We start from the raw sequence: 27,971 nt of genomic DNA on the forward strand, positions 1-27,971 counted from the left end.
CATATGTGCTTCTTTACCCCTTTCGCCCTGCCCCCACGCCCTTCTCCTCTGGTAAGCACCAATCTGTTTTTAAATTCCTCATGTTTCTGTGGATTGACTGGTGGTTCTTCTGCTCCAAAGGGTATCAGCTAGAATCACTCATGTGGCTGCAACCATATGATGGCTAAGCTAAGCTAGAAGGTTCAAGAAGACTTCTCTCACTTGTCTGGGACCTTGATGCTATTGACTGGGGTATCTCAGTTCTTCCCTATATGGCCTTTGTCTCCATGTGGTGTCTCTGGGGATTCTCTACATGGTCCCTCTCTCCAGCAGGATAGCCTGAATTCTAACATGACGGCTCAAGAATCCAAAAGCACAAAAGCAAAATCTGTCAGGCTTTTCTTTCACCACATTTTATCAGTCAAAGTAAGTTACAAGGCCAGCCCAGATTGAAGGGGAAGGAAAATGGATTTCACCCTTGAAGGGAGGAGTGGTATGCTTGTAGTGGGAGGGGAGGAATTGTTTGGGGCTCATCCTTAAAGACTCTCTCTCACAGTCTACCCTCTGGCCACAATTCTTGTCCCACCCACATGTAAAAATATACTCACTCTGTACCCTGAAAGTCTCATCCTACTATGGCATAAGTTTAAGATCAGTATCTTATTGTTTAAATCAGATCTAGATACGGGTAAAATTCCTCAGGCATTGTTCCTCAGGTGCAGCTGCTCGGGAGTGGCTTCTCTCAGTCCAAGTTTTCTAGGATAGAAAAAACACAGACACTCCCAATCAAAGAGGGTGTCAGGGAAACAGGAGACACAAAACTAAAATTTTTGTCAGGGCCCCTACACTGAAGGCAAGGGACAGTCCTTGTCGTGGTTCAGTTCATCCCTCTCTGGTGATTTCCTAATCTGTAGCTCACCTTGCTTCTTGGTTCCTCAGTCTGGGATTTTGGCTCCACCCTCCAATCCCTTTCCATAAGAAACGACAAGTTCTGGGTTGGAAATATTTCCTCTAAAATCTTGTTTAAAATTGAACAGTTCCTTCTTTAGCTCAATTCTCTCTTCTTGTACATTATCATCAGTAGCCATAAAAAGTTAATTGGTACTTTCACTACCCCACCTGGAAATCTCAAGAGATCTATAAACTTATAAGGTTCATTTTCTATCTTCTATGTTATGGCAGGCAAAAGTATTGTCAAGCATTCCGTTACCACATAACTCAGCTCCTACATTTTCCAGCATTTAATAATTTCCTTACTGCCTTTCCGTCCTCTACTAGTTTGTTCACTATTCCTCAAGCCTTGGCTAATATCCTCCTAGCCACCTGTATGATTTTTCTCTTGCTTCTATAACAAAGCACCACAAATTTAGCAGGGTGAACCAACACAAATTTATGATTATATAGTTCTGTAGGTTAGAAGTCCAACATGGATCTCACGGGAGTAAAATCAAAGTGTTGGCTGAACTGTATTCCTTTCTGGAGGCTTCGGAGGGGAATCTGTTTTCTTGCCTTTTCTAGCGTCTAGAGGCCGCCCACATTCCTTGGCTTGTGGTTCCCTTCATCCATCTGCAAAGCCAGCAACAGTGGGTCAAGTACTCATTTCGCATCCCTCTGACCTCCTCTTCTGTATCCCTCTTCTACTTTAAGGACGCTTATGCTTATATTGGGCCCACCTGGGTAATCCAGGATAATCTCTACATCACAAGATCCTTAATCTTATTTACAAAGTCCCTTTTACCACATAAGGCAACACATTCATAGGTTCTGGGGATTAAGATGTGGACATCTTTGGGAGGGCCAATCATACTGCCTTTTCAGCCTCTACTAACCATATTCTTGACACTCTTCCAACCTCCACCTGCCACCTAGTCCTAAAGCCAAGACCATGTTTCAGCTTTTTGTTATGGCAACACCCCACACCTGACACCAATTTCTGTATCTACTGCTGAACAACAAACCACTCCAAAATGTAGTGTTTTGAAATGATGATTTATTATTTCACGCGACTCTGTTTTGACTGCTCAGCTCTTTTCCTCCCCATATGTGCTAGAGTCACTTCTGCAGCTGCATTCAGCTGACCTCACTCAGTCACCAGATGTGGGAAGGACATAACCTCAAGCAAAGCAGTTCTCTGAAGTTGATGCAGACTCTGAAGAAGCTGACAGCTGGAGATTGCTGACCTCATTCCTTGCAGCCAGGCAGCAAGTTCTTTCTTGGAAGTGAATCTGGGCATATCTCTTTTCTTACCACAATCCACCCCTTGCTCCACTTAGGCCTATTTCTCCAGATATTGTTAGGCGGCGGTTCCTACAGGATTGAAGGCACCTCTTTTCCTCAGGGGAACTTAGAAGATGAAGGTTAGTGGGACAAACCACAGCCCCTGCTGCTGCAGTCAGACTCAGGAATACAATCAATACTCATCATCTCCCCCCTCCTCCACCATTTCTAGATTTTCTCACCCTCTGCTACTACCTCTGCTGCCCTTGGTGGCTTACTTGGTGCTGTAACCCAGACTCTTATTCTCTGAGGGGTCTGAGTTTCTGCCATCATGCCTTTTTCAGGGTGGGGTTGCTATACCTATTCATCATAGTCACAATTTGGTGAGGGTATCACTTGGGCTCCACACATCCCTCTGGCCTCTGTTGTGTACCAGCATCCCTACCTCCTCCTGATGATCAGAGTCAATCATCCCTGGCAAGATGGGGACTCCTTTTCTTGCCAGCTGGTCTCTGAATACGGGAGACCAGAGAATCCAGGTGGCAGCTGCAGCTTGTATTTCAATGGAATTTTTGCTATATTTCTTGGCAAAAGTGTGTCCCCTTTAGGGACCAAGACCTCTCACTATGTAGAGCTCAGAGTTGTGAAGATAGAAAGCATAAAGTACCATAATGGTCATTAGAAGTGATGATAAGGGGCGGGGGTACTTCTGCTTTCGTCTCTTGGTTCCCAGACCCATATTTTTTGTATTGGGGCACAGTGCCATATAAAGGCTTTTGATCCAATGCATATAACACATCTTGGAGTATGGCCCCCCTTCCTTGCGGGGCACAGCCTCTCAACTGATGTTTAGCTATTCCTTCAGCAGGTTGTTTCAATGCTCTCTCAGACTAGCAGTTTCTGGGTGGTGAGGTATGTGATATTATCAGTGGATCCTGTGGATATGGGTCCACTCTTACACTTCCTTTTCTGTAAAACAGGTTCCCTGGTTTGATGTGACTTTATGTGGGATCCCATGCTACTGAATCTAACGTTACATAAGCACTCAGATGGTGGTACTGGATGAGGCTCTGTGAGTACGAAAAGCAAACCCATATCTAGAATATGTATCTATTTCTGTGATAAGGAATGCTGGTCCCTCCAGGATGGAAGGGGGCTAATGTAGTCAACTTGACATTTGGTCTCAAGGAATGGTATCATATTGGGAGCTCAGTGTTGCTCTCTATTGCTGGCAGGTTGGGCATTCAGCAGCAGCAAGACCTAAATCAGCCTTGATCAGTGGAATCACGCTGTTGTTCATGCTCAGTCTTCATCCTCTCCACAGCGGACAATCCATGTGCCCATTGTGCCACCCTGGTTGGTCAATGACCAAAGCAGGATAGACGATGTCACCTGGACAGTTTATTCAGTCTTTATTGTTCAATGCCTCTTCAGTAGTGGATGCCAACTGGTGGGCAGTACATGCGATACAAAAACCTTCACAGTTCATACCCACATTCGGCGCCAGTATGTCCATCAACATGCTTCTACTCCACACTTACTGTGGCTGATATTCCAATATTTCTTCTCATAGGACAATTACCAGTTCAGCCACTCAGACTATTCAGTTCTGGATGAGTTTTGTATGCAACCAAAGAGGCCCTCTTTCTGCAGAGCATCAGTGGCACTTAGTCATCCAATTCTGTTATCCTTACATCTACTAGTTCCTCGATTTGTCTCAAATACCTGATACACTGCACCCACTAGTTCATTCTCTTCCACAAGTAAACCCTCTCATTTTATCACTAGTGAAAGCTGCCACCTTAGACTAGGGGTTCCGTGTGTTCCATGTACCACAAGTCCTGGGGTCCCCATTAGCAGCTCAAACTACTCCTGGTACTGTCACACGTTGAGTTTTCCGAAAGGAGATGCTGAGATGGAGTCTGGGGTGCAAGATGTTTACTAGAGAACAATAGCTGTCAAGGGAAGGGGAGGAAGCAGGATGGGGCAGATGAGGTCAAGTTACGCTGGAGGAAGCTCTGGAGCAAGTTTTGCCTGACATAACATGACGAATTAGGCTGAAATGGCAAGGTCTTTAAACCTTCACTGTGCTCAGTACTCAGATCTATGGAGGATGTGACCTCAAATGAAGTTTCTATGACTGCCGCAGATGAAATGCTGATAGCTGGAGGATTTCTATTCTCCACACTCCCTGAAGCTAATCAGCAAGTCCTTCCTGGAAGGGGGATGGAGGCAGCACATCATGTCTACCACAGTACCTAACCCATTTGCAAATCACATTTGGTTCCACCTTCAAAACATATTCAGGATCTGACCATTCCTTACCACTCTCCCATTATCATGATGGCTCTTCTCCAAGCAAATAATCATCTTTCACATGGACTATTGAAATAGGCTTCCAGTTGATCTTCCTACTTCACTCCTAACCAACCCTCTTATAGTCTATTTTTCACAAGGGAGCCAAAATAATCCTTTTAAAGTATAAGTCAAATCTTGTCACCCCTTTGCTTAAATCCTCCAATGACTTCCTATTTCACCTAGAGTAAATCCAAACATCTTACCATGGTCTCCAAAGCACTAAAGATGCCCCCTTATTCCTAATCCACTATAATCTTACCTTCTACCACTTTTTCCCCCCTACACATTGATCCAAACTGGCTTCCTTGCTACTTCTCAAACATGTCAAGTATGTTGCTGCCACAGGGCCTCTGCACATACTTGTTCCCTCTCCTTAGAATGCCATTCTCTTAGTTGTCTGCATGGCTCACTTTCTATCCCTTCATTCAGGTCTCTGCTCAATTTTACCACACCGCAGAGGTTTTCCCGGGCCACCATATTCAAAGGAGCATCCCTTTGTTGCACCAGTTACTGTCTGTCCCTTACTTTGCTTTACTTTCCTTCTTGGCGCTTATTACCTGGCCTGCTATAGCCACCACCCAGACAAGAATCTGGTAGGCACTCCAAAATTTCTGTTGAATGGATAAGTGGATGAATCCTGCGACTTCCCTTTGCTGCTTTCTTGATGCTCTCTTCCTCCCTTTTGGTTTCTTCCTCCATTTTGCTACAAAACATCCTCCAGTATCTTCCTACGTATCTTTATCTCAAGAAAGATTTATGGTAGGTAAAATTTTTGAGACCTTGTATGTTTTTATTCTATACTCACACTTGATTGTATGACTAGAAATAGAACCCAAGTAGAAAATTGCTTTCACTTAGAGTTCTGAAGTTATCACTCCATTGTCTTCTAGTTTCTACTGTTGTTTTAGAGAAGTCCTCTGACATCCTGATTCTTGGTCTTTATATGTGTTGTTTCTTCTCTTTGAAAACTTTGAGTATTTTCTATCTGTGGTGTTCTGAAATTCCTTAGTGATAAACCTTAGTTTGTGCCATTTTTTCATTCTAAAGACCTGTGTCCTTCAGTTTTAGGAATTAAAAAAAAAATTTTCCCCCCCACAATTCTTGTTCTCTCTGAACTCCTATTATTCAGATGAAGGACCTCACGGAGTAGACCTTAATCTTTTTTTTTCTCCTTTACATTTCTTTGACTTTCTGAGAGATCTCAAGTGGAAAAAATAAACTTCATTCTAAGTTTAGAAATGATCTTTAGAAAAAAAAGGCAAAACAAGTCTTGTTTTTTCACTATTCACTCCAGTTATAGTGGCAGAATTACCGAATAAAGATACCGAAGTCATAGACAGTAAATTAATCAGCCAAGCGCTGGTGTGAACATTACAGCACAGGTGAGTGAATTTTCTCCAGCTAGAAACTCAATTTCATGATGATATACAGTGTATGTTCAGTTTCATATACGGTTATGAATAGACCTTCGTTTTGCCCAGCTAATGCTCTGTGAATTTATGGTAACTGGTATACAAACAATCTCTTACTTTCTCCTGAACAAAGGGTAATGGCTAGTATAAGCACTATTGTCAGTAAATGTCTTTCCCCATAGGTATTTATTACACACAATGTAACATGTAGCCTATGATTTCAATTACAACTTTAAACTAAGGTTGGACTTTATTTGGAACTTACAATTTTCTATACATATGCTATATTTTGCCTTCCAATCTTAAACTGGATTTTTATTTCAGCAGTCACACTTTTATTTTACAGGACCTCTTTGTCACTTATTGCTTGTTCTTTTTCATACTATCCCATTCTTGCTTTGTGAATATAATATACTTCCCCACCCACCCATTTTTAAAAGATATTCAGGTTTTCTTTGTTCCCTGCTTGTCTGTTTCTCTGGATTTTCCCCCTCTTTATTTATTGGGCCCCTCTTTTCTATTTGGAGACTTTCACCAAGTATCTAGTGGTACTTGGCTCTTATTTATGGGTGGTGATTTTTGGCTGGTGGTCTTCACTGTAGGTTCATTAAGTGCTTAGCCAAACTTTTAAACAATTAAAAACAATTAAACAATTAAACAATTCTAAACAATGAAAAGACCAGGGTCTTTTAATTGTCAGTATTTAGAGGCAAAAATTTGCTGAAATTATCACCTGTAGTAACATGGAAGACAGAAAATGTACCTAATGTACTCATGGCACTGGGTGAGATTTTGAGGCAGAATTTTGAAATAAGCTGGCTACTATTAGCTGCAATTGATAAAGTACTATAAGAAAGAGACAAGCTCAAAAATAAGGAGGTGGGTATGCAAATGGAGTTGAAAGAGAATAAAGAGCCTAGGCTGGAAAATGAAATTGTTTTTACCAAATCAAAAGTGTGATCATTAAATGCAGCCTTAGGACGAAGACCAAATAGAGTACTGCCATTACCACAGGCTGGAAGGGAAAGACCAAATAAAGGGAGAGCCATAGGCTCATTTTTTAAGACCTCCGAAGGGATTAAGGGGATGCCTCTCAGCTGCACCAAAGAGCGACTAAAAAGATGAAGGGAATGAGAAACTTAATATGCTCCAAATGTACATGTCCCTACAAACTACATTATGAGCACTTTGAGCATCTCAGGTTGAACTAGTTAGTGACTGTTTCTCTAATCCTCTTCTGCTGCAGTCCTCCAGACCTTTACTCCTTCAGCAACTCTCATATTTGGGTAAATTCTAATTCCTTTATTAAACCTCTTTATTCATGGATTACCTGTAATGAATCTGCTTTCCTCACCAAATCCAGACTAAAACACCTGGCTTCCCTAGAAAAAAAGAGCCTGAGGCAAAAATTAATCTGTCACTTTATTAGAAGGGGCAATCCAGGCTGGTGAGAGTGAGGAAGTAAGGAAGTAACGCTAGCCATGATGGGAAGTAAATGTATACTGAGAAATTACTGTATAGTACTCGTCTTCTGTTTCACAAAAAGCCAATCATTTGGCAAGTACACTTGCTTAGCTACATGGTACATCTTAGGGCAAGATGGTGGAAAACTATGCCTCAAAACAGTCCATCAGAAGAAGGGAGAGGACTTTATCTGATAGCTTCTTCTAGTCCATTGATCTAAGTTTTCCAGACAGTTAACTTCACTGCTTGTCCAGACTACATCATCTAGCCCTTCTGACAGTCACTGGAGGAGCCCTGTGGCATGGTACTTCCTAGAGTCCAGAAGTGTTGGGATGGGTCAGGGATTCTGAGCATGTGGCTAGTTAACCTCAGGCAGAGGAATCACACAAGCTTGCTGATAGTCTCTCACTATGGAGGGTGGTAGCTATGGGAAAGCAAGCGGCTGGTGGCCTGGAAACAGTGAGGCCAAGAATCTGAGAAGGTGCTTGAGAAAGGTATGTCTGATACTGTATCCAAAGATGAGATATCTATTGACATAATAATGCTGTATAACAGACAGCTATAAAACTTCAGTGCATAATAGATATCCCTTGCTCGCACATCTGCAATCAGTTAGGTGTCACTTAGGTGGCTCTGTTGATCTTGGCTGGGATCATTCACATATCTGGGGTTGCTATCAGCCAATCTAGAAAGGATTCAGCTGTGGTGACCAAGGTAACTTGGCTCTGATCTATGCATGTCTCACCCTCCAGCAGGTTAACCCAGCCATGTATGTGCTTAGGGTGACAAGAGAAGCACAAGAGTAAGTGGAAACACACTAAATCTGTGGAAATACACATGGCCCAGAATCAGAGTGAAAAGGCACTTTAAAGGAGCATGGGGGCTGGGCTCAGTGGTGAAGTGGTTAAGTTCGTGTGCTCTGCTTTGGCAGTCGGGGTTCGTGGGTTTGCATCCTGGGCACAGACCGACACACCACTCATCAACCCGTGCTGTGGCGATGACCCATATACAAAATAGAGGAAGATTGGCACAGATGTTAGTTCAGTGACAATCCTCCTCACAAAAAAAAAAAATAAAACAATAATAATAAAATAAATAAATAAAGGAGCATGAAAAAGGATCAGGAACACAGGGAGGAGTAAAGAATTAGGGCCATTTTTGCAGTCTATCAAACCAAACAAAAACAAGACAAGTACAGCCAATTCATTGTTGTAACAGGTATTATTAACGTTTTTGGGGAACTTGAGATTTTATCTGGCCTTAGTTGTAAATTGGGCTCTTATGAAGTGTGTGGGTTCTCCAGCTGTGAGATGGGGGCAATTAAGTAATAGGCTTGTTGTTTTTTTTCCCTCTCCTTCTTAACTGTTATGTTTAGCTGGTTTGTAGAGCCAGTTAAATGGCAACTGATTTTGGCTCAAGGGAGCCCAAATTTTAGCCCAGAGAAATCCAACTTTGACCCTGCTTAAATCAATTCAGGCCTTCCTCTGTTCCCAGGGCAAAGTTCTAAACACGAAGAAATCCATCTTAATTCTATTCTTGTAAAATAACTGTTAAATAGGCAAGCCAATTAGTTTATATGGCTAAGACTAACGGGCTACTAATGTTCAAACCATATCCAATCCACATTCTTTTTTATGAAAAGCATAATAAAATAGTGACCTCGCTGAATGAAAGAGGAAGGCCCAGATTCCAGGCCAGGTTCTACCACTAACTAGTTGTGTGACCTTTGGGTAAGTCATTTAATCTCTTTAGGTCTCAGTTGCCACATATATACAATCAGGGATTGCTCTAAATTACAAGGTTTCAAACATCCTATTTCCACAGGACCTTGGTAGGTATTACTCATTCAAATAAGTTTAAGAAATACTAGCTTCAACAAAGTTCCAAATGTTTATTTATTTCAGGACTTTTCAGCACTTTTATGCCTGTGCTTTCTGAATCCCTAAGAGAGGAATATAATGTGCAGCAAATTTCACCAATAACTTGTTTTCTCATAAAATAACTTGTTTTTCTCATAAAACAAGTTATGTGTCCCATTGAATATACTTGGGAAATGTACTGTATTTCTAGCATCCACATGGGTGAACTCATCAGTGAGGGTCTGAGAAAGAAATAAAGGGCAACTTCAAATGGGGATATTTGAGAAGAGTATAATAAAAAGACTATTTACAAATGTATAGGCAGGGGTCGGGGAAACCAACAAAGGGTAATGAACCAACCTGGGGCTAGTAACACCTGGGAGCCATTACTACCCCTAAGTGAGAAGGTGTAAAGGGAGGCAGCAGGGACTTGAAATCAGAGAGGGTAACTGAAATAACTGCTTGGAAACGGTGCCTGATAGGATGGCCTTCAGAAGAGGGACACAGACAAACCATGGTGACCAGGCAGGAGCAGAGCCAGGGAAGTAAATAACACAATTTCATTTTCCTTTCAATCTCCAATCCTCTGCTGATGCTTCTCATCTGGTGAACCCAACCAAAACCAGAGGGCAAGGGAACCCACCTCACAGAGCAGAAAGCAGAATAGCAAAGAGTGGAGGGTGGACCCAGAGGGGCAAACTGAAGGTATCCAGCACAGCAGGGCTCCATTCACAAGCAGCTAGATTAGGTGATTAAACCATGTCTTCAAAACTCAGTCTTTTCCTCTCTCCACTCTACTTTCCTTTGTTAGTTTCATTCTAAGGCAGACTCTTGCCATCTGCAGCATAGATGCCGCCAGCAACTCTAGGGTTATATCACTCTTAGTTTACCATTCCAAACAAAATAAAAAGAGTAAACACGTATAGAGCACTTACTGTACGCCAGCTGCTGTTGAAAGCCCTTTTAGATACATTAACTCAGTTAATCCTTATACTAATCCTGTAAGGCAACCATCATATTATCCTCTCTTTAGAGATGAAGAAAATGATGTGTGACTGGTAACTGAACAAGGAAAAGCTGAGATTTAGATTCAGGTAGTCTAGCTCTAGAGTCTGTGCTTTTAACCACTGCATGATAGTGCTTTTTGAAAAATAACCCCTATCTCCTACAGCATCCATATCACTTACCAAAAAAGATGCTGTGTCATGCTCATCCCTGGATTAATCACTGAGAACTCTGCTTGCCAAACTGCATCATATGTTCATCCCTATGGCAGGACCACATGACTGCTAGCAATTTCTCCCTAAAAAAGGTGCCAAGTAGATGTAAAAAGCAACAACTGTCCATCACAGGCAGTGTGGACTTAAAGAAATGGCCCTAGGGATTGGAGCTACAATTCTAGTTCGGTCTATGTTTGCCATAACCTCAAGCAAACTACTTACTTCATTTTCAGCAAGGTGATTCTGATCCCATCGACCTCCAAATGTGGCAGTGAGTATAGATGGAAAGATAAGAATGTTTAAACAAACATCTAATTACATCTAATATATCTAATAGATATAAATATAACACATTATATTAAAATACAGTAATAAAATTGAGATATGCCAAACTTGAGCAAATAACTTCTGAAATAAGTTTTTCAGTTAACACCGTCTCTGAAAATTCCCTTAGAAATAAGTTCCTTTTAAAAAACATGAGGTAAAATGAATGAAATATTATTTTATCAAGTGGCCTAACAGACAATATATACGAGTATTTCCTAAGAATAAACAAAGCACAATTAAAAGTTTAATGATTTTAGCAAAATAAAATGACAAAAATGGCTTCTTAAAAACTAATGGATAAGTTTTCTTGTTTCCTTGTCTCCAGAGCATTTGGCATTCTTTATCAACTGGTACATAAAAGAGTAGAAAAATAAAAGATTGTCATACTGTCCTTTGTATTTCTCCTTTAATATATCAGTATGGTAGTCTACCAGAAAGTAGTAAATAGCTTCAATTGTGGAAAGGAAGGTATCTGGCTTTCCTTTTTGATGGCGCCAAAAGCAAGTTTTTCTTGTTTTCAACTCAACTTGTAATAACCCTGCCAAAAACAAATAAGAAAAGTATAACTATTTCTTCTTAACCACAGGGTGTGGTACAATAATGATGATTTCTCTTGATTACCTTAAGGACTTTTTGTTAAGAGCGCAGATAAATTCCTTCAATCCCAACTCCAAATAGGATATTTTCTTAAATGCATGAGGGTATATATAGAGAGAGAAGCAATATAAAATACAGAATGAAATCTCATATATGAGGGTTACCTATAAGTCTTGGGCCTTGTAGCAATGGGTGAAAAGTAGTTAACATTTAAGATCTTCATCTTCTATCTACCAGTGTCTTTTTTTATTTTGACCCATGACAGGACTAAATTCACCAATTTTCAGAAGAGTTTAATTTCCTTGATAAACTGACACTAAAAACATTATTCTGAAACACTGAGAGATAGGTAGGTTAATGGTCCTTAAAACTGTTTACTTCTGGGTTATCACTTTTTGGCTACATTTTCATGAACAGAGTTCCAAGAGCCATTTCTTTAGCTCTGTCTCATCTGTGTTATGGAGCTTCAATGACACAGTCAGCTAGAATGCCTTGCTCTATACATTAAACAGGAAATGATTCATCAAATCACAGAAAAGCACTCTCACTTCTTATAACTCAGATGTCAACATACAAACCCAGAATGCTTTTAGCACCTTAGGCCAGCATTCTGACTCACATTATATTTATTTTGACGTACTTTTTTTTAAAAGCACATTTTATCTTAAAATGAGAAATAGAAGGGAGAAGGCACTATCAAAACTGGCCCACTGACTCAGATTAGGGACCTCTGAGTCATCAATATTTCCTACTGTCACACATCACTTTACCCTAAAAGCTACCTCAGAGATGTAGCAGAGAATGACAAGAAATAAACAATATTTTAAAAATTAAGATATTAAGAGATATGGAGGGTTTCTGTTTCATGCGGTTGAACACACACCTAATTAATAGCCACTGTGATCAATCAGATGGTAGAGACATTGCCTCATTCTCCTTCAGATCCCTCAAATCTAGGACACTGCCTGTTCACGAACAGGTGTTCAAGAAACATTACTGAATGAATGGACAAATCCCAAAGCCATTCTGCCTTTAAAGTATTCTATCCAGTATTTTGAAAATATTTCAATTTGAATAATTTTGATTCAAAGATACACAATTATAACAACAAAAACCAAACTCTTTGAACTATTTGCATTAATGTTAATTATAACCAAGAAGTAAAGGCAGCATTTGAAAATGTTCTAAGTAGTTAGTACAATTAAAATCTTAACATAGGATTTTGACATCACCAATATAATTTAGAAAAAAATAAACTAAGAGTAACTATTAAAATGGTATTGGTCTCTATAATACATCTAATATGTTCTAACATGTTAAATATAAAAATCAAGATTTAGTGTTTATCACCACTAATCCATCCTATTTTACACATTTGCTTGGAAGTATATAGAATCTTTTAAAACATACCAATATACAAATACATGGGATTATATACAAAATCAATATTTATTTTCAAAAGTTCAACATATACATTAAAAAAATTCTCTTCCCACTGTTTCTGCCAATCAACAGCTTTAAGATAACATTAGTAAAATTTTTTAGCAGTAAAACTTTAAAGCAGATAATTACAAATGGCTTTTCCCTCCAAAATTATTGCTGGAATTTCTTTAACTGAAAAATGAGAATGACAATCTTGAGCGATGCTTATGTTGCTGGTGTGAGGATGCAATGAGGTAGTATCTGACAACACTCACTGACAGACTGAGTATAGTTTAGGCAATGCTTACAATGTGAACAAAGCTGTCCCTTTAAACATTTTATCAATACAGTCAAAATGAAGGGACAGAGCTGGCTAATCTTTTAAACAAATTACTATACAATGCCAGTTTTAATAATTTGGAATCCTTCCCGAACAAGAAGAAACCATCCTTCCCCATCACATCCCTCCAAGGCTTCGTATGGGAATCTTCAAGAATGTACATCGCTCTTCACTTTGTAGGTTTACGTTTTATGATTAAATTAGGCAGTCCACCTTCAAATGTTTTATTTTGACAGTAGTAAAACATCTAGAGCTATTTCTCTGTAAAGTGTGGCGAAAGAGTATGTTTTTATATTGTTAAGGGGATTCTTAACCTCAGCATTCATAATAAGAGAACAGAAACATAATTTCTAATCCACTACATTTGAGGGTTTAAACTGAGGTTTAGAGTTGGTTTGTTAAGCTTAATCCCATCAAATGATAAAATGTTTTAAAAGCTAAGGGCAATGATTTATAACAAACATGGAAGCAACTTGGCTTGTTTGGAAACTGGTATTTCATATATACAGAGATTATAAATATGTGCAGAGCCCCAAATATTCCCTGCGGTGCAATGATGAGCCAGAGGGACAGGGGTTGACGTAGGACACGCAGATACGACTGACTCTAGAAATCTGTTTATTTCATTATTTTGAAGGAATTAAGAAATCTATTTTAAAATTTTTGATGTAGCAGAGAATTAAAATATGTGATACTTTCTATGGGATCTGAGAAGGAATAACAGAAATTTTTTGTACAAATCCAATTTGAAGCCTTAAGCACAAATGCAGACACTCTGAAAACAGATTTTGAATTGTACCTCGATAATTCCTTTTATAGTTTTTTCAAGTGTTCTCACTTACGTTCTTTCATTTGATCCTTTCAATTACCATATAAGGTAATTATAAAGAAAAATGACTCAGAAAAATCTTCAAACTGAGGAGTAGCTTGCTGCTGTAACCATGCAAGGTAATGTGGCAGGCAGCATTCCAAAGAGCAGGCCTTAGGGTTCCTTCTCTCTATTAAACATCAGCAACAAGGTCTTTCCAGATCTTATGCTCTGTAGTCCCTCTCTCTCTCTCTCCCTCTCTCTCTCTCTCTCTCTCACACACACACACACACACACACACACACACACAATTTCTTTGCCTATTTTTCTCGTACACATACACACATGCACATGCACAATTAGAATGACAACGCAATCTTACTAACGTGTATGTTACCTCAGAGGTACAAACTATATAAATTAAGCTAATTAAATCTAGTACTGTCACTCATTTTAGCTTGGGACTAATTACACAATTCAGACTCAAAAAAATGTCATAAATTTTCTTTTCCAGATGATGTATATTTTTAACAATAGCCTGGAGAAGCTCTCCCAGGTTGAAATTGTTTCAGCAACTGCCTAACACAAACTGTGCAGTGCTCTCGCCTTCTAATCATACATGGTACACAAACAAAGCCATGTAAGAGCTGAAAATAAACCCAACGCTTTTAGAGAAACTACTAAGAAAGCATGAAGAACTGAGTAAGGTTCAGGAAACAAGAGAGGTAATATGACCTCCTGTTCTTCATATTACTAGCGGTGTTACTTGGACAAATAAAGCAACTCTTTAAACCATTATTATTAGCAACTGAGCTTTTCATTCTAAGAGAAAAATGGATACAAACATACAACAAAGGAAAGAAAATGCCTGTAATTTTACATCTGAATTGGAACTATCCATGTGAACTCATGATATATGTTTATTTTTCTTGGCTCTAACCACTGAAGCAATGACATCCAAGTAGTAATAAATTTACCAGATCTTGGTTTCTAATATCATTCCCCACCAAAAAGAACCAGAGCTCCTTTGAATAATGATTAATTCTAGGTCTGGGGCAGGAAAAAAGTACAAGTGAACTTGAGACATCCTGTTGAAGCAGAAAGACTAATGAGGCCGTGTCACAAAGGACTTGAAGGGCTCCTACCAGCAAAACCTGAGGTAATCTGGGCATCTAAAGTACGATCGATCATGATAGATTATAATATACTGAATTAAAAAGACATCCTTAAGACTACAGTGATCTAAAAAAAGGGCAAGGGGAGAGAGAGGAAAAAAGAGGGGGAAAGTAAAAGCTCTTCTTTACATAAGAATGCCAGCTAACAAATGTCAAAGAAATAATAATACTAAAATTAAAATTTCATCATTTTGCAATCCTCAATTTAATTACTGGTTTAGGCAAGAGTCATCAATGATACTAAAACGACTTAGAGAAAAGCAGTTAGGAAACAGACAGCATACAGTCCCAAAGCATCACCCATAGATTACTACTAACTTCAAAGAAGAAAATAAACCTTTAAAATGGAAAGATCTGGCAATCACCACTTTAATCAAGTGATTAAAGTTATCACCAATAATGGAACAACTTACATCATATGCCTCAGGACTTGACAGAATAATAAGTATACAATTTCACCTATGAATAGGGTAATCACAGAATTTATCAGATAAACAGGTTAATTTCTGAGAGTGAAAGGGAATGCTATTAACAATTACACCAAGACAACAGGTACAAACTGGGATCGTCACGGACCATACTGGATTTATCCTTATTGGTAAGTATACTTGAAAAAATATTTAAAATGATCTAATCATGATGAAATATTCAGACAATTGACCTGTCCTCTTAATGGTCTAACTCTCAAAAAACAAAAACAGGGGACTGTTGTAGATTAACAGAGACTAAAGAGACATATTAACCAAGTGCAATGGGAGTTTACATGCTGTTATCAGAGGGAAAAAAGCTACAAAACATATTTTTGGGTCAATCAGGGAAATTGAATATAGACTGTATATTAGGTATTATAGAACTTTTATAAATTTTCTTAGAGTGAATATTGCAATTATTCTTAAAATATGTACACTTAAGTATTTAAGGGTGAAATGTTGTAAAGCTTGCAACTTACTTTCAAAAGGTTCAACCAAAAATATACATAATATCTAAGTATACAGACACGTATAATAGAAAAAGAGAAATAAAGCATATGTGGCAAAATGTAGGAGTAGTCAATGCAACTCTTCTTCTAATATATCCATAGGTTTGAAGTTTTTTGAAATGAAAGTTAGGGGAAGGTACAATCCAAAAAAAACAACATTTATTTTCTTACCTTGAAGTCTCTCATCAGTGAATATTTTGTTTGTTTGGTTCCAGGTACTATCTATAAATATAATTTTTTTCAATGTTGTGTCTTTGCACTTGCTGTCATTCAAATCCTCTTCCTCAGTTTTCTTGCGTTTAGTGGATGGCTTGTCAGGGTCATCATTTTTGCCTCTAACATTATTTTGAATCCTCTTTTGCAGATGAAAAGAAATATCTTTTACTGAGACAGACTTAGGTCCAGGAAAAACAAGTGCAACCTGAAGCAAAGAAACTCAAATTAGAGTGTGCTCTTATGACTTTCAAAATGAATAAATTCTGACTTAAACTTTAAGAGAAAAAATATGGTGTATAGCTGAGAAACAAGCATCAGGTTCTACTATACACGCTTCTTTAATATGTAAAGTGTTTGGCTCTTCCCTAGTAATTCATAATCATGATATACTACCTAAAAGTATTACTTCAAAATAAGTTATTCACCTATTGATAGAGGCCAAGTTAATTGTACCTTGAATCAAAAACGAAACTCTATACTATTTCACAAAATAAAAGGCAAAGTATGTGTTCTTTGTAAAAGAACCATTGAAAAGCTCTTAGTAATGAAATATCACTTTCACCTATACAATATACAAAGATAAAACAAATGATACAGTGAATGCTGGTGAGGAAATGATGTAATGGGCTTTTATGGCCATTACTGATGGCAGGAGTAAATAGTACAACTCTTCATGAAAGCAATTTGGCAATTTAAACCAAGAGACTTGAAATGTTCATACCCTTTGGTCAAATAATTTCACTCATGGGAATTTATCTTAATAAAATATCCTAAATATAAATACACTCACAATTCCCAGAATACGTGTTAAAGCATATTTATTAGAGTGAAAAGTTAAAACTGAAAAACCTAACTTTCAAGGAATAATTCTGTAAATTATGGTACCTCCTCTCTTTCAGCATGTTTTTACCAAGACCTTATATACTATCAGCTCCTCCCACGTCCAAAAGGCTCCTGCCACAAAGCAGACACCCTGTAAGTACTTGTTAAATAATCAAATGTTCGTAAAATCATGAGCATTTTATCTCCCATACTTTTCTCTTTTTCCCAAATTTTCTTCAATGAGCATGTATCATTTTTAATATGAAAAAATAAGCATTATAAAAATAAAACTGAAGAAACAAAAAATCTTGAATTTATAAACTTCAAAGTTATAAAAGTTTTTCAAACCTTCTCAATGCATGCCTATATTTCCCACAGACCCAAGCAGCAAACTCCAGGGATTCCTAATATTCTTGCATTTAAGCATATCATGTCTCTTTACAGAACCTTGCACCATGTTCTATTTAACAGACATAAATAATACCCAGCTGAGCAGAGAAGGAAACGCAAATATATTCCTAAATCCAAAACTCAGATATTATTTACAAATACAACTTTCTATATAAACTCAACCAAAAAAATATATATATATATTGATAGGAAAGGAAAAACTTACCAAGTTCTTTCTAGAACAAATGAATGTATTTTTGTTTCTAGATTAACCACACCAACAAATGGTCTCCAAGAGACCTAAAAAGGGGGGTCTTCTTCCAGAAGCAGTCAAGGCCTAGTTTTTTGAGATCTATTGCAACGTTACTTTTCAACAAGACCAGTAATATCTCACGAATGCAACAATTTCAACTATGTGAAAACCAGTTAAGAATCTAGAGAAGAGCAAGGAAGGCCTCTGAACAGCCAAAAGAAATGTTACAAACGCCATATACTAAGACTCTTAACTTAGGGAGAATTCCTGAAAAGCTTTCTAACTCAGTCTTTCTTTTCTTCTTCTGGAAAAACTCCAACATCATTTGTAATCTGGTTTCTCAGCTCGCATCAAATTAGACTGTCTATGTGTAGTACATGCAGGGAGATGGAGAGGACAGAAAGTAAAAGTGGGTACAATAATACTGGCATAGAGTAAAAACCTGAAGAAATAATGCAGAAAAACTATAAAAAGTGGAAAGAGAGAGTAAAAAAAGCCTAACAATCTAGGACCATTTGATCTTTGAAGATACCAATGAAGTAAATTATATGTAGCTTAGTGCCACATGAGAATAACCCTAGGTCATTAAGAAAAATATTAAATTTTGTTAAGTAAGTTCAGAAAGGCAATAGAATGTTAAAGTCATTTTTAGATTTGATGTGAAGAGTTGTAAAAAACAAGCTGCCTACTTCATGGTCCTTTTCTTCATATTCTGGAATACAAGGGTACGTGTAAATATTTACAAAGTCAGGTGCTAAGAGTTTTGCATGTATAGCAGTACTTTTGCCATCTGTTTCATTTGGATGTTTAATGATGTCAATCTTCAGTGGAAGCTAAAATTAAAAAAAAAAGACAATTAAAACAAATATAAAAATTCTAATTTTTATGTTAATAAAAATGGTCTTTAAAGCTTAAATAGCAAGTTTACAAGAAGTTACTATAAATATTCTTATGGTTTGAAAGTCATACTTTTCTAGACCAGATTAAGAATAGTCAGAGTCATAAAGCAAACCAAATTTCTTCCTTGATATTGTTAATCACGTAACAGAACTATCTTCAACTCATCTAACATAGAATCTGCTCTAAAGCAAAGCTCCAATGTCATTTTCATTTAAGTTACATAGGCATTAAGCTAATTCCTTGCATTTCAGGATTTGTGTCAAGAACTTTTTTTTTTTTTTTTTGGTGAGGAAGACTGGCCCTGAGTTAACACCTGTTGCCAATCCTCCTCTTTTTGCTTTGAGGAAGATTGGCTCTGAGCTAACATCTGTGCCAATCTTCATCTATTTTTTATATGTGCATCTCTGCCACAGCATGGCTTTGAGGAGTGGTGTAGGGCTAAGCCTGGGATCCAAACCCCAGGCCACTGAAGAAGAGTGTGTTGAACTTAACCACTACGCCACCAGGCCAGCACTAAGACATTTTTTATAATTCTTCTAAATTTTAGACTTGTTAATTTTATGATATATTAAAAGGAAACATAAGTTTGGGCAAAAGCATCAGATCTAAAATTCAAGTTAAAATTTTGTTCCTTATACATCCTTTAAGATCAAAGGTATTAGGGGCTGGCCCCGTGGCCAAGTGGTTAAGTTCGCGTGCTCCGCTGCAGGCGGCCCAGTGTTTCGTTGGTTCAAAACCTGGGCGCGGACATGGCACTGCTCATCAAACCATGCTGAGGCAGTGTCCCATATGCCACAACTAGAAGGACCCACAACGAAGAATATACAACTATGTACCGGGGGGCTTTGAGGGAAAAAAAAAAAAAATCTTAAAAAAAAAACCTGAAGTTTTAAAAAAAAAAAGATCAAAGGTATTATCCTTTGTTGTGAACATCATGATCCTCAGCAGTGGCCTTTAGCAGCACAAATGAAATAATTATCAATTGGCAAAGCTGTAACAGAATAGGTCACTGAGATGCATTCTTTATATAAAAAATACCTCTCTTCAAAATGATTTTGCCTATTTCCCTTAAAATTTCATTATTTAATTGTTATAGATTATGTCCTGCCTCTATGCAAAACTAACGTTCTCTTGCATTTCTTGAGTTCGATTTTTCTATTATTTTACTGATTGGTTTGGTTCAGTTTACTGTATAATGCCTGGTCAGGTCCTGCATTCAGCTATGATTATGAAAATGAAAGCCGAGTCATATATATGAGAAAGTCTCTGAGATGGATTCTTTACTGCAGATTTCAAACGACTTACTGGTCATGACAAGCACTCTTCCAGCCTCCATCCCACACTAAACAGGCAGGATTCTAGGGATTTACTCTGGGGCACTCAACTATTTTATCCTGGAGTACAGAACTATTTTTCTTATTTTTTAAAGAGGTAAAATCAATATAATAAACTGCACACATTTCAAGTGTACAATTCAATGAGTTTTAACATATGTTACACCCTTGAACTCACTAGCACAATCAAGACAATGAACATATCCATCACCCCCAAAAGACTTCTTGAGCCCACCTCCTTCCCTTTTCCCCACCACCTACCACCCACAGTCCTTACGCAACTATTGATCTGCTATCACTATAGATCAGTTTACATTTTCTAGAATTTTATGTAAATGAAATCATATAGAACGTACTCTTTTCATCTTTTTTCACTCAAAATATTATTTTGAAATTCGTCCATATTGTTGTATGCATCACTAATTCCAGAACTATGTTTTAAAGAAGCAGTTGCTGCATGCTACTAAATGATCCCAATTGCATATACTTTATCTTTCTGGACAATTATACGGAGAAAGGATGGTATATACCCAAGAAGGCCCATAAATATGCAGCCCAAATAGTTTTCAATTTAGCGTTCCAAACCCCATGTCTCCTACCCTCCCCACTTAGGCCTAGTGATCATTTATAAGTTAGGGCCAATTGTTTCAAATCATCAAATTTCTAGTTACAGAAAATTTACCATTTAAGTAGGCAGTTCACAAATGATTTTACATCAGTCTACTTCTGGCTGAACTCTACATCAGACTTTCCTCATGCTGCCCAGTCTGTTGACACTACATTCCCCAGGCTCTCTCAGTACCACGTCAGCATTATCTCAGCCCAGGGAAGGCAGGAGAGAGGAAAGAAGACAAAGAAAGCAGATCATGATAAAGTATTCTATTACTAATAAAAATGCTCTCTTATATGGCTGATGAATAGAGCTGAAAATTTCAAAGGTGATCACCAACATTTCTGATCAGGTGGTTATGTTGAAGGATACCCTTTACATCAAGGACACAGGACTGAGTGTTATTAATGTATTTTACAAATCATGTACTTAGCCTATTTTTAACATAACACAATAAAAAGAGAAAGTTTTATGGAGTAAAATCTACAAGTATAAGACAATTATGAAAAATTTGTGTTGAAGAGGTTTTCCTGGGTCCCAGTCCAGGTATCTTTAGCTCTCCTTGGGTAAGCCTAAAATTTCCAATACTATGAAACAAAAGCACAGACACAGATAAAATCATGGAAATATATGTTTGTGTTCTAGTTCACACATTTTGAAGAAAGATTCTTCTTAAATAACGACAGGGTACAGAGTTAACACCAGCAGTGTTGACCAGCCGCAGTTCAAGTTGAGGCGATTTGTTTTCACACACATAAAGAACATCAATCTGTTCTCTAACACCTATGTTTCCTATAAGAGATTTACCACAAAACTGTCTGCCCAAATGTGACAAGACACCATTAACAAGGAGCCCTAAATTTTTCCCCGTATGATTCTCAACTTTCCAAAGGGAGCCTTGTAAATTCGAGAACTCTAATAAAGATGACGCTTTCTTCTACCTTATGGTTTCTTTTTTTCCTCATTTTTTTCTCTTTTTTTTTTTTTTGAGGAAGATTAGCCCTGAGCTAACTGCTGCCCATCCTCCTCTTTTTGCTGAGGAAGACTGGCCCTGAGCTAACATCCATGCCCATCTTCCTCTATTTTATATGTGGGACGCCTGCCACAGCATGGCTTGCCAAGCGGTGCCATGTCCACACCCGGGATCTGAACTGGCAAACCCCAGGTCACTGAAGCAGAACGTGCGAACTTAGCTGCTGTGCCACTAGGCCAGCGCCTACCTTACAGTTTCTTTCTCCCCTTTTAGAAAAAACCCAAGAGCACCTTTTACCTTTGCTTATGCATTTTTCATGGTATTAAAAAAAATCATATTCTGGATGAAAAGATAGATATTTATGAATTTATTCTCTAGACTAAAATTTAAAGCTTGGGAGGTACTTACTCATTATGCAGTCATCTTCCCTTCCCAAGCAAGCTATCTATGCTGAATGATTTGTTAAAATAAAAATAAAGTAGAAATTAGAAACTTTGTAGAGTTTTTATTACTACTAAAATATATTGGCATATAAAATTTTATATATAGCCATTAAAATACAAACACTTCAGAAAACTCCGCACAGTCCAGTAGGCCATGTAGAGTTGACCAAACATTTGGCATAGTGTTTTGAGTCAATTCTATTAAATAGGGGAGATTAGACCACTGATTTGGAAAATAATCCTCTATTACTAAATTTTTATGAAAATATTAGCCCTGTCCATATATTTTTGACTTTTATTATTCTGATCTACAATCCTTTTTGAACACATTTTAAAATAAAACTTTTAATGGGATACTTTATGTGGCTTTGATATAAATAGAAGATAGAATAATTCTGCATATTCTTCAAAAACTATACTTTGAAATGTAACACTCTTATAAGATAATGGGAAACTTAAAAAGAATTATTATCCCCAAGCTCTAGGTTTTTCTGAGGTAACTATGAAGCTTATATTAGATTCCACGCTCCCTTATTCTTGCTAGTAAACTTTCCAGTAGCCTGTTAAGTGTGATTTTAGACCCACGAAGAGACTTGCCAAGACGACAAATAGGCTAAAGTAACATTCAAGTAACAAAATATGAGTGTTAAAGTATTTTTCTTACTTAAAATTAAAAGGAACCTTAAAATCACCACATTAAATATTTCAAATATAGTTACAATTTATTTTCTTCCTGGCAAGTTCTGAGTCCATGTGTAGCGTTTAGTCTCTCTCAAGTACTAATAGGCAGCAGTTGGATTTTATACATTATTCGATTTACTCCTAAAGTTCACGTCAGTGCCAGACATATAAGTTAACAAATATATAATAAATTCTTCTTTGATTATGCAGAAATGTTGGTCTATGGACCTTTTACTACACAAGAATAGTACTGGTAAGCAATAAAAAGTAAAAGGTAAGCAATCATTTCAAATTAATATTTAAGATCACTACAATTATAACATAACCCAATGAATAGGTCTTAGTCTTTTAAATTTTAGTTTAGTTTAGTTTTAGTCAGTGACATCTGTTCCATCTCCACGTATAGGATGGGGCTAAAAAGCCCATTCTACAAAAGCCAAAGAAAATCAATCCTAGTTCCGTTGGGATGTTTCCTCAAAGGACAGTCTGAGGACCCGAGGTAGTCTTCAACGCTCCCTCAGGTAGTCTATAAACTTGTTTCTTGTAGTATTTGCGTTAATGCCACATTTTTTGTGTCTCTTTTTCCAGAGACAAGAAAAACAAATATGTTTAGCAGTCTGTAGGATTAAATTCTCTATTGATATAATTCATTTTCCTAACGATGGTATTTATCAAGCTTATCAATTATATTAGAGCAGGCCTATATAAGACGTCTTTTTCAAATCTGTTTTTCTTCTTTCAAATAATTAAATCTCTTACCAACCTTCACAAGTGGCATCTGTTCTAGAGGCACGTTTTCAACCGGGACATAACATGTATAACAGTAGAACATTCTGGAACCACCACATTTGAGACATTTGGATCTCCCACTTCGTTGAGCTTTTTGAAGAACTTCTTGAGAAGCTAAGCATAAGTTCTGCAGAGGATCTTCTGAAGATCTGGAAGCAGTTTGTGGCTGCTGTATTTCCACAAATTTTGAACTATTTTCTTCCCTTTCTTTGAGAAATATAGGTGGATTGAGAGACATTTTTTCATTCAAACCAAAATTTAACATCTATTTCTAAAACACATATCATAGGTGCACTGGAAAAAAGAAAAGCGGGAGGACAAAATAAAAACAGAAGATATTTTACTCTCTCAACCAAGAAAATCACTCAATTTATTTCACAGCTATGTGCTGATTTTAGTATTTATTAACAAATGTTAAGTTTTTAAAACCAATAAATTAGCATGCCTTAAAATATAAAATTAAAAAGCAATAGACTCAAAACAATAAGTTACCCTTTTGGACCATTCCCTGCATAAAAATAGAAAGGTGCTCTCTTAGAAAAATTATTTCAAATATAAAGTTTAGGTACCAACAATCCATTTTTCAGTAACTCTTTCATTCTATGGATAGCAATTTTATTTTATATTAGGAATGTAATGGTTTAATGTTAGTATCAGACAGGAATGTATTCGACCTTGTAGGTTCCGATTTTGAATTACTGATACATGACATCAAATCTCAACCTTAACTCTAGTAAAAATACCAGGTTCCAGTGAAATTAGTATAATTTAGTTGGATATGTTCTAAAAGATATATTTCTCTCCAACTTAAATTAAAACACACACAAGATATATAACTCATAGCCATTAAAATAAGAGGCATCTACTACCAATCATAACTTGTAAAATATCCCAAAAAGTGAAATATATGCCCAGAAGAATTAAATCCTGATCTTATACATTTAAAAACTTTACAAAGTAACATTAATATCCACTCACTTTAAGAAGTCATACTGGTTTTTGAAAATATACACCATGCAAGTTCTTTAGTACTAGAGGTAAAAAAGTAAAATAACATTCCTACTTAAATATTTTCTTCAGAGAAGGACAATGGCTGCCAAAATTGCTATTCAACTACTCTGTAAGCACAATATCTTTTAAGGGAGAAAAGAAACAGGGGCCCTTTTGACTTGATATGCATTCCAAAGCCATAAAATGATTCTCTCATTATAAAGCCTTATGGCATCATGGTTTGTAACCATGAGCCTCCAGACACTCTGAGTACAAACACCGACAGGAGAAACGCTGTGAGCCCAACAGGAAACTTTCTGTGGTCTCCCAGATAGAAAGTGAAGAAAAAGTCCAGTGGAACATAAAATACGACATGATTTACTAACAAGAAGCTAGTGGCACTAATTTGATTACTCATCAGGAGCTTTTTACAGACTACAAATCCCAAGGAGCTTGAGGCCCAAATAAAGAGATGCAAAGAAAAAAGATGCTGGTCATGGAAGCAAAAGTAAAATATACTTGCCACATTTACCCAAGGGGGAAACCAAAATCAAATAAATATTTTTGATGTGTACTGATTAGGCACAGGTTTAAATCTTGGGTTGCTCAGAGAAAAGTGATATTGGAGAATGATGGTCCCATCCCTTCTTCCTGGCTCACAAATGGAAAACATCTACTTCTGACCTTCATTCCAAATCACCTCCCTAAAAATGGCTTCTATCTTTGTGAACATGTTCTCAATGACTAGGAGTGAAGGATATTAAGCTACCACTTTTTCTTGAGTCTCAGATCCTTTTAAGATCGCAAGAGAGTGCTGGACCTTCTCTCTAGAAAATGCATATACAGACACAATATTTTGTACACGAATTTATTCTAAAGACAGAAGCAACCTTAAAATTCTGAGAAGAGCTCCTACGAGTCTCCAGAAATGAGAGTTAAATCTTCTACAACAGGTCAACTGTCACAAGCGAATAAAGGTCTCTCCTGCACTTGGAAGCTAATTAAGTGTCACCTAAATCCTCTCGGTTTGGGTTTGTTCTGGTGTCATCCGGGGTTCTTACAGAAAAACATTTTCAGGCTGTAACAGTCTTGAGGTATCCAGATCATGAGGGTCATCCTAAAAAAGAAACTGGACTGGACTAATTGAACCTGATTCCATTTGCCTGGGTATTCCAGTAGCCATTTATGGGTTTGCATGTACCACCAAAGGGCCCAGGCATAGTGGGGAAGCATGCAGTTGCTGCGGATGTCATGAAAGTCAACAGGGTGGCCAGACACTCAATGGAAAACTACTTGTGAGTCTTTCTAGGGCCTGCAGTTGTAGTCCTACGAGGCTCTCTTCAAAAACCTCTGAAACCATAGGAGCAGGGCCTCTCTCCTGACCTACCCAACAGCCGGCCTCAAAGGTGTACAAATCATTTGCTGCAAACGTGATGATTCAAACCTTCAAAACATACTCGTTATCATCAAACATGCGCAAGGAAATACAAGTGGAGTTTGTGGGGATGACTCAGAAAACATAAAGAGACTTTATTCCTAAGGAACTAATAAATATTGTTACCTTGACCGTACACCCATCATTCTGCAACTTAGGTTGAAAACAAATTAATTTTCTACCCTCTTTTACCCTAAAACTAATAACTCACCAAGATGTATCAGTTCTACCTTGCACATAATCCTCTAATTTTAGTCTCAAAGTCAGCTCTCTAGATGGTCTACGGCAATCTCTCACACCTCTTTACCTCCGTGCACTTATTGCTTCCACTTGTTTAACACGGAAAAATATACTTTAACTCAGAGTTAACTTTTAGTGAAGGGAATGCTCCGAGCAGACAGTCAACTCTGCAAGGGCAGAAATCTTTATTGATTTCACCTATCTCCATGTGTTAAGCAGCAGGAGGAATTCAACAAACACTTAACTAAATCAAAACCATTCTGGAAAAAACAGTATCCAGTGTGCATCTCGCTACTGCAGCACCCAACAAACTACCTTTATGGGCCTTCTGCAGCCTGGCACAAGGGGCAGCCTGGCAGATTTTTTTTTTTTTTTTTGCAAAATAATGGAAAAGGTTCCTAGCTACAAGTTGACTCACCTCCCAATGGAACACGATATAAAACTCCCCTATGCTGTACTGTGGGCCAGTTCAGTTCTGGATGAAATCCACTTCAATTTTTTTTATTCTTAGAGTATTTTTAAGAACCTGGTCACATAATGGGTACAGGTCCAACATCCTTTTATTTTTAAATCCGTGGTACCACCTTTTTCCTACAGGACTGAGGGCCCCTGCCACACCACCCGCCATGTGGCAGGCAGACTGTCTGGCCTTAGTTTTTCATGCTGCACTGGGGTTCAGACAGAAGTAATCCTTAAATGTTGTGGTTCTAAGTCAAGCAGCGACTTTATCAGCCAACTCCTCAGAACTGGCACCTTAAAGTGTTAACATACTTCCTGACTCTCTTACACTCCCAAGAAATAATTCAGACAGAAGGAACAGACTCCTTTGCTTATTATGTAACCATAATCTTAGTATTTTAGATACCCTGCTTGGCATACTATGTCTGTACTGAGCTGCTCCTTCTGTGATAACCAGTCCCGCCCAAAAACCACTCCAAACGCTAAAAAATAAAGATTAGGGTTCCAAGGGGACTAACTTTGCCCAGGACAACCTTTCCTTGGGGCGGAACGCACCGAAAATAATTGTTAGGGAAAAAAAAATATTTTTGAAGAAAAATTTGAAAGCCTTTTCCCCAAGGGCCCACAAGATCCTAAGAATGCGAGCGCCCGCGCAGGGACCAGCGTCCCGCTCACAGGCGACACAGGCTCACACGCGACCTCCGCTGGGGCCCGGCCGAGGAGCGTCACTGCGCGCAGCCGCACCGCTCGGGCCGGGCCCCGGGTCCCCGCACAGGCGCGGGGACAGGCCTGGGGGATCGGAGTGGGACTCAGACCTGCACCGCCCGCGGGTCCTCGCACAGCTCCACGCGTCCGCCGCTCCGCCCGAGCCCGAGCCCGAGGCGCGCGCCCGGCCGTGGACGCGCACGGACGCGGCGGAGAGCTTTCCGGAAGACACCGGAGGGCGGAGCCCGGCCGTTGCTAGGGCCGTTGCTAGGGCCGGGCGCTGCGCAGGCCTCGCGGCAAAGGTAACGGCTGGGAGGACGGCAGGGGAGGGTCCGACGGGAAGTCCCGCCCCAGCCTCTCTCGCCTCCTGCGCAGTCACCCTTCTCCTGTGTGAGGCGGTCCCGGAGCGGGGCGGGCGTCGCGGGCCCGGGCCTCGCAGCCCGCCAGCCCTACGCTGAGCTGCCTCCTGCGCCTGGCCCGGCCCGCAGCCGTGGAACAAGTTTCTAGAGCTATACTCCCCAGGTGTAGTTGCAGTGAGTTTTGAAAAATGCGGATCCGACAGAACACTTTCCCA

General features: G+C 38.5%; 2 protein-coding genes and 1 long non-coding RNA gene across 48 annotated transcripts in view; 1 reads left to right on the forward strand and 2 right to left on the reverse strand.

Annotated features, from left to right (window-relative positions):
• Window positions 1–735, reverse strand: part of LOC103560649 (uncharacterized) — an 83,635-nt gene extending 82,900 nt beyond the window's left edge. Inside the window, exon 1 of the long non-coding RNA XR_011528662.1 lies at window positions 588–735. This is a non-coding gene — a long non-coding RNA (uncharacterized lncRNA). The remainder of the gene's footprint in view (window positions 1–587) is intronic.
• An 8,572-nt stretch (window positions 736–9,307) lies between these two features.
• DTWD1 (DTW domain containing 1) lies at window positions 9,308–27,647 on the reverse strand. 3 transcript variants are annotated; one of them, XM_008521508.2, is made up of 6 exons: window positions 27,508–27,627; window positions 24,547–24,599; window positions 23,543–23,862; window positions 18,528–18,671; window positions 16,329–16,578; window positions 9,308–11,374 (listed from the first exon to the last, which is right to left on the reverse strand). In XM_008521508.2, exons 3-6 carry the CDS (start codon window positions 23,831–23,833, stop codon window positions 11,127–11,129), a joined length of 933 nt encoding a protein of 310 aa, XP_008519730.1. In that variant the 5' UTR covers window positions 23,834–23,862; window positions 24,547–24,599; window positions 27,508–27,627; the 3' UTR covers window positions 9,308–11,126. The 3 variants fall into 3 exon arrangements, with proteins under 3 accessions (XP_008519730.1, XP_070437191.1, XP_008519729.1); XM_070581090.1 differs by lacking the exon at window positions 24,547–24,599 and adding an exon at window positions 26,652–26,759 and having other exon boundaries at window positions 27,508–27,622; XM_008521507.2 differs by lacking the exon at window positions 24,547–24,599 and having other exon boundaries at window positions 27,508–27,647.
• FAM227B (family with sequence similarity 227 member B) overlaps window positions 27,563–27,971 on the forward strand; it is a 202,296-nt gene continuing 201,887 nt past the window's right edge. For 12 of the 44 annotated variants that reach the window (XR_011528644.1, XR_011528639.1, XM_070580785.1 and 9 more), the window contains exon 1: window positions 27,563–27,699. The gene's annotated coding sequence lies outside the window, so the exon portion shown is untranslated. Of the gene's footprint in view, window positions 27,931–27,971 lie in introns of all 44 variants that reach the window. The other 32 variants (XR_011528628.1, XR_011528638.1, XM_070580844.1 and 29 more) reach the window with 12 other exon arrangements.

This window comes from Equus przewalskii, chromosome 1 (genome assembly GCF_037783145.1).
Source record: "Equus przewalskii isolate Varuska chromosome 1, EquPr2, whole genome shotgun sequence".
In the NCBI taxonomy this organism is placed as follows: domain Eukaryota; kingdom Metazoa; phylum Chordata; class Mammalia; order Perissodactyla; family Equidae; genus Equus; species Equus przewalskii.

Coding starts and splice junctions, on each gene's coding strand:
- DTWD1 (XM_008521507.2), bottom strand. CDS start 23,833: ATGTTAAATTTTGGTTTGAATGAAAAAATGTCTCTCAATCCACCTATA. Junction 16,579..18,527: donor ATGAAGAAAAGGACCATGAA/GTAGGCAGCTTG, acceptor TCTTTGCTTCAG/GTTGCACTTGTTTTTCCTGG. Junction 11,375..16,328: donor CACTGATGAGAGACTTCAAG/GTAAGAAAATAA, acceptor TGTTTTTGGCAG/GGTTATTACAAGTTGAGTTG.